We start from the raw sequence: 10,848 nt of genomic DNA on the forward strand, positions 1-10,848 counted from the left end.
TGTTCATTCTTCCAAATAGCATCTGTTCTCCGGGATTGGATTGGACCAGCACATGCAGAAAGAGTTGGTTGTGGTCTCTGTACAAAGTTTGGCAGGGCTGGAAAGAGACACTGTCCATGTGCACCAGGCCCTCGCTACTGAGCTTGCAGGGCGTGTGGCAACAGCAAGAAGATGCAATAGAGACGACAGCAACAAAATAAAAACAAAAAGGTGACAGGTTTGCAACTAAATCGATCAAGAAATCAAAGATCCAGAAAAGGGAAGTGTTTTCCCCCCTCACACTTTTTTACAAAAGGAAACATTACTTTGATTTCTGTTCTCCCTTAGAAACGCTTAATCAAAATGGGTTCAATTTCTTCTTGATTTCTCTTATCACTTCATTAATCTGCCCAGCCCCCCCCAAACCAGTGTTGGCCGTTAGGAAACCTACAGACCCCCCAAAAAAACCCTGCAATAATGGTGGTGGGGGTCGTTATTGTTGTGTTTCTTTAAAAAAAATGGATCTTTTGGCAAAGCCCAAAAGATGGTTGGGTGGATGGGGAAGGGAGACAGGAGACAAATTAAAACGAGATCCCACATGCCCAATGAGTCCTTTCGTGTGTTGCTGTGAAGACACAAGGCCCTGGTCGTTGTGTCTCCTCCCGGGCACACAGGCCTGGGGGCGTGTGAGGGGTGGGGGTTTCTCTACCCACAAACCAGTCCGTTGGTGTCTGATTTCAGATCCTGAGTCGACTCCCTGGTAAGTAAGTCGGGGAGGGGGGCGGAAAGGGGGGCGCGATCCGCAAGGGGAGGCGAGGGCGGCGGCCGGGCGCGGGGCGGGGGCGGGGGCGCGGCCATTAGGTGAAGCTCATGGAGACTGTGTGCTCGAGCGCCTTGCGGCGGAGGGAGGCGATGCTGGTTCCCCGCCACACGTCGCTGCTGTCCGGGGAGCTGCAGAGCTGCGGCGAGCCCGTCACGTTGCTGGGGCCGGGCAGCGAGGCGGGCACCATGCCGGGGAAGGCGGGCTGGTAGAGGTGCGACTGCAGGCCGGCGCCGTTGGAGCCCGCCAGGCTGTTGGACAGGCCCATGGAGTTGGGCGGCGGCCCCGCCGCCAGGCTGCACTGGGACAGCGACTGCGCCATGGCCTGCTGGCGGCCCAGCGCCGGCGGCAGCGGCAGCTGCGACACGCCCGGCATGGCGGCCGCGGCCCAGCGCGTGTCGTTGGCGTGGAAGGAGCACAGGCTGTCGCCCATGGCGGCGGCGGCGGCCGCGGCGGCCGAGGGGAACTGCGGCAGGCCCGGCGTGGGCAGCAGCGTGCCCGGCGCCCGGAACACGTTCGTGGTCTTCTTGCGCTTCTTCCACTTGGCGCGCCGGTTCTGGAACCAGACCTGCCGGACAGGGGGGGAAGCGGGCGAGAGAGGCTGGTTAGGGACCGTGCGCCGCGGGGAGCCACCGGCGAGAGAGCTGCTCAGCCCCCGCCTGTGCCGGCCTCCCCCGGCCCCCCCCACACACACAGCTAGGCCCGAATCCGCTGCCAGGGCCGCCCCTGCGCTACACCGCTCCCACAGCGGCCACCTCGAGACAGGGGACGAGGCCCATTGTGCCAGGCGCTGGGCAAGCCCGCGGGAAAGTGCTGGCTGATCGGAGAAGACAAGTGGCAGGAAGGGTGGGGCGTTCACATCTGGAAACTGCATCCACACTGCATAGGGCTTATGCGGAGGAAATGCTGGGTATGAGGTAGCCTGTAGCGCTTACAAACACATCCTCATGGCTGCTTACGTGTGGGTAGAATCACAGACTGTAGGACTGGACAGACCTCAGTAGGTCATTTAGTCCAGTCCTCTGCGCTCAAGCCAGGGCTGAGTAATAAGTATATATGCAGACATAAGATGCAAACATGGAAAATATATCTGAGATGCTTCCCTATGAACATCATTCCCACATCCTACCCTACCTGTCCATGTGTAGAACGTATGCCCACATTTGTATACATCTACATATATTTATGACTCTAGTGTATGTACAACCTACACCACATAGACAGACATCCTCTTTCTACTGAAAGTATAAAAATGGAGATTTAAAACTTGAGGAAAGACCTCCTTATTTTGACTCCTTAAAGACACAACCTCCCCCCCACAATTTGCACCAAGAAAAATAGTTTATTTGTAAACTAAACGGATCTGATAGTAATTCACCTTGAATAATAAAGCCTTTACCATTGATTCACATTCTGATTTGTGTAGCCAAGATAACCTGCCTTGCACCAATAATGGTGGTTATGCCTTTAAATATAGAATTACATATGCATATGCCAGATGCAAAGGGGTCTTTAATTAACGTTTCTTTGGTGTGTATATGGGGGGCGAGGTATTTCCAGTTTTCCTGCACTGCATTAGCCTTCAGACCTGCTGTTTACAGAAAACGACAAGAGGCCTGAGCCTGCGGGCCTTATCCCTTTCTCAACAGCCAGGATCTTCTCATCTGTAGAGTGAAAGTAAATTTATCTTTCCGACATTGCAAATGAATGGAGGCCAAGTTCAAAGCTTACTTATTGTAGTTGTCAATAAAATTTAATTTTGCTTTGACAAACCCAAGTCTCTTTTGCAATGAGATATATTTGATTAAATACACTTCGAACCTACCTAGACTGGTTACATTTTACTTCTTAATAATGGCAAAGGGAATCTCTGATCTTTGGGCTATTTGTCTACAAATGTCAAAATAAAGAAGACGCAATAGGGGTTTCCTGTGAGATCATTGTCTAAACCATGTTACCATGACAATAATCTCTTAACGTTTTTAGGTATCCATTTCGATATGCTAGCTAATTAACTGGATTTTCATCTCCTTCAGCCCGCTGGTGAACTGATACTTGATGTGATACCTGCGCTTTAGTCTTAATCATCCTGCATTCAGTCATTTAACACTCTTGTTTATAATCGGGCCAAACGCGGCTGGTTTTACAAACTGGGAGTCAATGGAACAGGATTTGGCCCGATTCAAATGACTTGGTCTATATTTTGAGGGATTTTACAAAGGTCTGACTCTATATAATCAGAGCCAAGAATGTGACAACTGGTTTCCTAAGATCAGTGTCTGGCTTGTTCAGATAATTCACTACTTATCACGTATCCCCAAATCCTTCACACACGCACTGCAATGGAACTATACAGTTTGGGTCTATTGTATAGCACCGAAAATTTTCTTTTTTTTTACGGGAAAACGATTTAGAGCATTAGGTTTACTCCGTTCCTCCCCAATTCTCGCTCTGCTCCCTTTCCTGCGTGACTTTATTGTCTCTTCCTGACCTTTATTCTCTTGCATTTTCTCTCCTGGTTTTATGCTCTACAGTCACAGCTCTGCTGGAGCCCCGCGAGTTGCCGTGTGACTAATTAATAAAGCTGCAGGAATGTATATAATGAAAGGGATCTATGTCTGTCCCAGGACTGAGCTGTTGGCAGCCACTTTCACTCATAACGAGGTGAATTCATGTAAAATATTCCTGTCTAAAAAGGGGGGAGGGGAGAAGCACCGATCCTGTTTGAGCTAGCGCCGGAATTGTTATCAAAAGTCTGTGTTATCGTAACATGATTTTCGTAGGTCAGCTCCGAATTTTTTCACTACTAACGCCCTAGGGGCTGCGTCATTAGCAAGCAGCTCCAAAACCCGACATCCTGCCTTGCTGCTCTTCGTTAGAATGTTTTAGGGTCAGATTTATAGTAACCAGATGCTTGGATTCCAGGTGATAACATTGGAGTGAATAGACGGACAGGTTTCATTGCATTATCAAATGAAAATACTGGGATGTAGTAAAAAGGGAAATCAGCGAATCTGGATTATTACTATTCTAGACCCTAGAACCTGCTGGTGTTTATCGTTTAATATTATATACCTAGACTGAGAAGTATGGCCGGCTATTAACAGAAATGAACAGCTGTTAAGGAACTAAATGTTATATGAATAATCGAAAAATCGTGTTCAATTATGTTTTAGGGTTAATAGTTAAATTGCGGCTACAAAATCTTTTATGTTTCATGGTTTACTGGTGTTGTAAAGAATCTCCATCAGGTCTGAACGCCTCAGTTCATAGCTATCGTGCATATGCTTTTAAAATGTGAATGTTTCCAGCTGAAAACTAGTGCATGACAGATTAAAACGTAGAGAAAACCTGAGGGAGATTTTGAAAATGCACACATGACAACTCTGGAAATATATTAACCACAGGCATTGGGCAACTCTGGCGTATGTTTAAAATGCAACTAGTCCCTGAAAATTGTTAATACAACAGTGAGAATCTAATGGAGGTTGGAAACTAAAAATCTACTTTGATCTCTGCTGTTACAGGAATATAGACATACTGTAAATGTATTTTAAAATATATAGCCCGTTTAATTCCCCAGCAATAAATGTGTTAGAAATGGAGAAGAAGTGAGAATATTACTTTTTTTTTCAGGAGCCAAACCTTTATGAAGATCTCATTGGAATCTAGCAGATGATTAATGTGAAGATTTGGTAGGAAATCTGGAGAGCTGTATTAAAGCTCAGATCTCAGGTTCATTTCGATCAGCCAGCCGTGAACTCTGGGCCGAATTCATTACACTTTAATAGTGCTGGGAGAGGAAGAAAATGCAATTTCTCATTCCATTAGAAAACTAGAAAATACTCTCAGCTTGTCCCCTATTAAGATGTGGCAGGTGACAGGACCATTGTGGGGGACACGGTCAATGGAATTACAGCACATTATTTTTGTTCGTATAAAATATTGAAAGGCAAGGCTGACTGTGCAGAAGTTATTTCACTGATTTGGTTTTTATGTAAATAAAATATTGAAAGTTAATTAATCCATGCTAGAGACTAATGATTATGCTTATTATATTGCATTGGATCGCGTAATTTGCATGATTCTCGCATTGCTGCTTAATAAGCCATTCCAGGTTATAAATAATTCTGAAATTGGTTTCTAATAATGGCATGCTATAAAAAAAATGGTTTTATTACGCAAGCCTGAAAACCAGAGCGGTATCAGACATAGAACTAGCTTCCCCTATAAGCAATAGGCCTCTAATAATTATTTAAATGAATACTATACATTATATATAGCTCTAAAATGAGGAAAGAGATAATTTATTCTAGCATTTAAAATACATAAAAACATATACAGCCGCTATAAATTAACTGTTTAGATCATTTCTTAGTCAGTGTGGTGCCCCACATACTGTAAGGAATGTGTAGGCAATCTGTTAACTATAAAGAATACTGTGCGGTACTCATATAAGAACATAAACCAATTACTTTTTAATTTAAATTTGGTCAAGGAGCAATGATACAGTGAATTGTGAAGTCAATACATTTTACATAAATTATTTTTGCATTACATTCCATGTTAATCATTTTGAAGTGTTAATTAAGAAGGCTATGTTGATCTGATTACTTTTTAAACTACAGAACATTATTGTAAAAAATATTTAAATTGCCACTCTATTAAACTGTTTTTATCAGCAGTCTCGTGCTGTTATCATTGGTTCAAGATTATGCTGAGCCCATTAAAACACTTTATCTTTCTTCATACATATTTCTTTTATGTGCTTTTGGAAAATAACTATTTCCATTATATATTTTATATTTTATTTCATTTACCACACTCCTAATACTGAAATTGGTGTCATTAACCTTTGGAAAATCCAATAAAGTTTAATCGTCCACATTTTCTTTTTTTTCCTAAAGTCAGTTGTCCAGTTATATTTTATTTGTGAATCCTTTCTATTTTAATTTAAAGTAATTGTCATCATGTATCAGTTTTATAAAATCGTTTTGCTTTTTAAACGTGTGTGTGTGTGCATGCGCGTGTGTGTTCTGTTACAAACAAGAAACCATCAGTTTCTGCTTAAGAAACGTTCATTTATTTTTTAAAATATCTTTTGTCTTTTTTTTCCATTTTTGAGATAAGGACTTGGCTTGCCGTGATAATTTTCGAAAATGAACATTATTAAAATGCAACTGCATTCAAAATATCACCATTCCACGTATAATTAAAGTACGTTCAATGAGGATCGCTTAAGGATCTTATACAAATTCCCCAGAATAACAGTTTAGGTTTAAAATCGTTGTTTGTATCAGTCTGTTGTTTTTTTATTCCCCTGGCTTCTTTTAATGTCTTTCTAAATTTCTTGACTAAACTTGTATATGTCAAAATACATATAATAAAATGAGATATTTAAATAATTGATATTTAAGCTATTTAGTTCTACTCTTGTCTTCAGAATTTTTTATTAAGAAAATTAAACTCAAAAAGTTTAAAAGCTTAAAGAATTTTTTAACCAACCATTTAAAATTTAACATATTGTTAAGATTCAATTCATATTATATAGGAGATTTGAGTTGTGAAATATTTCAGGCACTCGCGCATAAAGTTCCGGGGAAAACATTGCCGCAGATTTTAATGGCAGATCTTCAGTACCTTGGACAGCTTACACTACTAAATTAGATTCAGAGCACAACCAATTCAGTGCTAACGATGATGAAAGAAGCGGGAACATATTAGGAGCATACGCTTATTGTAAACATTTCAGGAGACATAAACATGTGACTAATTGAACAGCCTCTGAATTTGCAATTGCTTTCCTAGTGTTCAATGCTGCTTTCCACTGGAATTCAATATTCCCCCCCAAATCCAAGTAAATACCACTTCAGATTTACAGTACGATTTGAAATTATTTTAGCTCGCTGGTAATATTTCACAGGCTCATTAGGAAAGAGGAAGCGCAACTGAATGTATTAAAAATGAAACAGAAAACTAGTTACAGCAGATCTGTCTTTGGTTTTGTTTGGTTTGAGGGGTCTCTTTTCGATCGATCGATTGATCGTTCTTTTCAGAGATCAATTGTAAAGTGCGAGGGTGTTCGCTGGATGTACAATCAGCCCAGAAAACACACCATTTTACTACGCAGAACTGTGTCCCGCGCTACACTGTTCCCCCTAACGGGGATTGGTTCAGCCATTTATGCAGAAATCGAAGTTCTGTTTAATAGCTGATATTCAACTGTTGCATTCACACTAGTGCTGATAATCCCTTTCTTGCCCCAGATGGGCGTTTAAAAAATTCCTTGCGGCTTCAAATGCTATTTTGTTGGGCCCCTTTTGCACAAGGTTGGTCTCTAGGCTCTGGCTCTCGATGGGTTTGTTCCTATTTATGCTAGGGGTTAGGCGGTGGTCTTTGGAGCTGCCTCTCTAGACGGTAGGATCGGGGGAATTACAAAGCAGCCTGTTCTCTGATCAGCCCACCAGGGAAAGCCTAAAGGAGGGGCGCGAGGCCCGAGGTGCGGTGGCGGCAGGTAGCGAGTGCAGGGGGTGACTGAGGGCTCCGGGAGGGATGTGCATGGGAGCAGCTGCTCATACCTGGACCCGGGACTCGGTGAGGCCGATCCTCAGGGCCAGCTCTTCCCGCATGAAGATGTCTGGGTAATGGGTCTTGGCGAAGCTTCTTTCCAGCTCATTTAGCTGCGCCGGGGTGAAGCGGGTCCGGTGCCGTTTCTGTTTCTGCTGCCCCTGCTGCTGTCCCGTTTGGTTGGGGTTCTGCCCGCCCGGCTGCCCCTGCTGCTTGTCGGGGTCTTTGGCGCTGACTGCCAAGGAGGCCGGGTTGGAGCCCACCGTGGTGATGTCCTCCCCGGGCAGCAGGGTGGCCCCTTCCACCGTGTCCGAGTTGGGAGCCATGTCTCCCGGGTGCCCTCCCGGGTCCGAGCCCCCTACGCCCAGCCGGCACTTCACCGCCTCCCGGTGTCCCAGCAGCTCCGCTGCATCTTTCATTCCTGCGGAGGCAAAGCAGCGGCCGTCACTCCCCTGCAGCCAGGTAGGCGGCCCCCGCGCGGCTCACGCTGGGATCCAGCAGCGCCCGGCGCACCAACTTTGCCATGGGGCTCGCCCCAGCCATGGAGCCTCCAGCCCACCCCGCCGCCCCACAGCTCCGGGCCGGCAGAGCCGTCAGACCCACTTGAGTGGGCAGGGAAACTTTGGGGCCAGCCGCTCTGCCTGCGGGAGGAGCCAGCGCTGGCCCGTCTGTGGGGCCTGACCCGGCGGGGCCTGCCCGGAACCGGGCGGGGGGAGTCTGGGGGGCTTATTGTGTTGGCCGGTGGGGCTGGCAAACCCAGGCCGCTTTCTCTCAGGTGGCTTCGCCTCCCTGGCAGCTGTGGAGCAACCCAACCACATTTTGTCCCATCTTAAAGAAAAGAGAAAAAAATAAAAAATCGCAAAGATTAGGGGGAAATCTGTCCCGGAAAGGGGGAGACCAGGGAGGGAAAGAGAAATTAAATGCCCACAACTGGGGCTGCTTCTCCATGGCCCATGGACTTTTTTTTTAAAGACTCTGTTAAATCAAATTAAACTTTAATACAGTACAATTACTTTGAAAGAAATTAGCCCATTTAGAGCGCATTAAGGTAAAACAAGGAACAAATTGTCAATTTCCTGCTCTGGCTTCTTCCTTCGCCGCTGCCGGGGGGCGAGAAAGATGCTGGGGGGAAAAAAACTCACCGAGTCGGGCGTCCAGGAGGTCGGCGTGAGACAGCATCGCGCACCGCTCCAGGGCGAAGGCTGTTCCCCCCCAAATTTTAGCGGTTTTAAGTTATTTAAAATAGATATAAGATATAGATATATATAGATCGCCTAAATGAAAGAAAATTCGGTGTGTGGTTAAAAAGGGGGTCTCTTGCATTATAATGTCCTTTAGAGAGACGGGGAGGTGCTTAACACTTCAATGAACCCGTGAGCAGCTCGGCGAAGGGACCAATCAGGAGGGCAGGCTGCAAATGTCAGCGAGCCCGGCGAGTCCCCACTCCGCCCGCCCGCCCGCCTGCAGCCTCAGCACAGCAGCCCCGCAGCCCGGGGCTGGGCTGTCTCGCTGCGTCTCCGCTTGTTTCTCTCCCGCCGCCCGGCTGGAGTTCGGGTCCTTCTCCTGGCCCGCGGCCCCTGCTCAGATCTGCCCCTTTGCAAGGGCCTAAGCGGGTGCCTGGCGGCGCCTTCCAACCCGACACGGGGTAGGGCAGGGAGTGCCAAAGGAGTGCGGGCGGGCCCGCTTGGGAGCCTGGCTAGCAGGCTTGCCGGTCCAGGGAGCTTCTCACGCCCTGTTTGGGGCTGGCTTGTGCTTTGTGTGTCCACGTTCACGCTGCAGATCGGCTGTGAGTTTCAGGATCATTGCGGGGCAGTGGCTGGTGTTGGGAAAGTCCCGTTTCAGCATTTGTAATGCTGCCCAAATCGCTTATCCCCGTCGTGCCCGCTGAAAGACAACGAAGGATACAGTGATCCGAGTTCCTAATGAAACTTACACACGCTCTGGTTCCTTCCCCCACTCCACCAAAGGTGATCACAACGCGCTTCTCGCCCGGGCGAAATGTTTGTATGAAAAAACATTGCCCTGAGACTGAAAAGCCCTTTAACATTTTGGGTTAGAGTTTCCAAGCTTGGCCACAAACTCAGATTAAGGCGGTAAATAAAGTTAAATGATTTTTATTTTCCTCTTGACTATGTTAAACTACTCGAACAATTTAAAGTGCTTTGCACAAGTGAAGCGAACCATTTCTAATGTTCTGATTTTTCAAAGCCAGCCAACAACAAAGTTTAGATTAGTAATATATTTCTAACCAGAGTAATTTTCAAGATCATTAGGCATTTATGTAATTAGTGCCAAATCTATAAGCTTTTATTACGATTATTAGAGTAAAATCAGTATAAATTTGTACTAATTTACTACTGTTTAGACTTGGCTGTCAAGCCAAGAGGTTCTTATTGTAAATGATAACTGAGGAAATTAAGTGCAAAATTCTGTACCATTTCTGATCCGCTCCTAAACAATCCGTTTCAATTGTATTTGTAGCAGAACATAATGCCCTTTTAAAGTTATTTGACTTGTATTTTTATTTGCAAAACAAGAAAAATACCCTCTACCCAGGCACAATGAAAACTGATATTTACTACTTCCAGCTTGATTAACATCGATTTTTAATTCAAAAGTGATGCAATTAAGATTATTCATTTAGTGCAAATAAAGCGTCCACAAAAAGGGAGCCCAGTGAAGTCTGTGTTAGATAATACAGCGCAAATGGCTTTTTTTGTTCGCCACCCAATTGACTTACACAAAACATTGTAAATGCTGCATGCGAGCAGATGCAAGCGTGATTTTGTTTGCCGCTCAGATGTGGTGGGTTTCGGCAGTGACTGAACAAGGAGACAAAGGAAGCGGCCGACCGCGATGTAGGGCAGTTTTGTTCCCTTTTCTCCCCTCTTCAGATCCTTGGTTACATTGATTCAATTCAGCTCCAGAGACGTCGGGCGGTTGGGTGCAACTCTGTCCCTGCACAGCAGCCCGGGAATAGCTAGGGCCAGAGACCGACCCAGGCCCCACTTTTGTGGGTCAGCAAATGGTGGTGTGTATAGTTCGATTTTTTTTTAAATTTACTTTTTAAAATCTATTTTATTTTTACGCCCGCGAAAAAGGGGCCCCTTCCGGGATGAAAACCCTGGGAGCAGTCCTCCCAGCAATCCCACTTTGTAACAAGTAGCGCTGTGAGAACCGAAGCAAAGTGAGAACGGACCTTCAGACGTACCAAAGGAGACAGCCCACTCCAGGGGAGGGGGGCTGCTAACTGCAAGAGCCCTCTTTGGATGGATGCTGGGGACTTAATTGTGCGGAGGCTGGGGAGGTTTTACGCAGTGAGCCCCAGGCTGGCTAGACTCAGGGGTTTTCATGGCCCTGGGGGCTCTAGGGGTGTGTAGACTAAGTCTGCTAGGCGATGTCTCTGATGGCTTTGAGTTGGCTAGGGAAATGGTTGGAAAAATCCGGAGCGAACACATGCGTTCTGAAGTTACACTAGTCAA

At 45.9% G+C, this 10,848-nt stretch overlaps 1 protein-coding gene and 1 long non-coding RNA gene across 2 annotated transcripts; one reads left to right on the forward strand and one right to left on the reverse strand.

The window, feature by feature from the left end:
- The first annotated feature begins 614 nt into the window (after window positions 1-614).
- Window positions 615-5,431, forward strand: LOC142829930 (uncharacterized). The gene is made up of 3 exons (XR_012904860.1): window positions 615-739; window positions 3,334-3,463; window positions 4,436-5,431. It is a non-coding gene; the product is annotated as an uncharacterized LOC142829930 (long non-coding RNA).
- On the reverse strand, window positions 733-8,823 carry OTP (orthopedia homeobox). The gene is made up of 3 exons (XM_075932318.1): window positions 8,509-8,823; window positions 7,378-7,787; window positions 733-1,367 (listed from the first exon to the last, which is right to left on the reverse strand). Exons 1-3 carry the CDS (start codon window positions 8,543-8,545, stop codon window positions 837-839), a joined length of 978 nt encoding a protein of 325 aa, XP_075788433.1. The 5' UTR covers window positions 8,546-8,823; the 3' UTR covers window positions 733-836.
- Window positions 8,824-10,848: the final 2,025 nt, after the last annotated feature.

Source organism: Pelodiscus sinensis, chromosome 6, assembly GCF_049634645.1.
Source record: "Pelodiscus sinensis isolate JC-2024 chromosome 6, ASM4963464v1, whole genome shotgun sequence".
Lineage (NCBI taxonomy): Eukaryota > Metazoa > Chordata > Testudines > Trionychidae > Pelodiscus > Pelodiscus sinensis.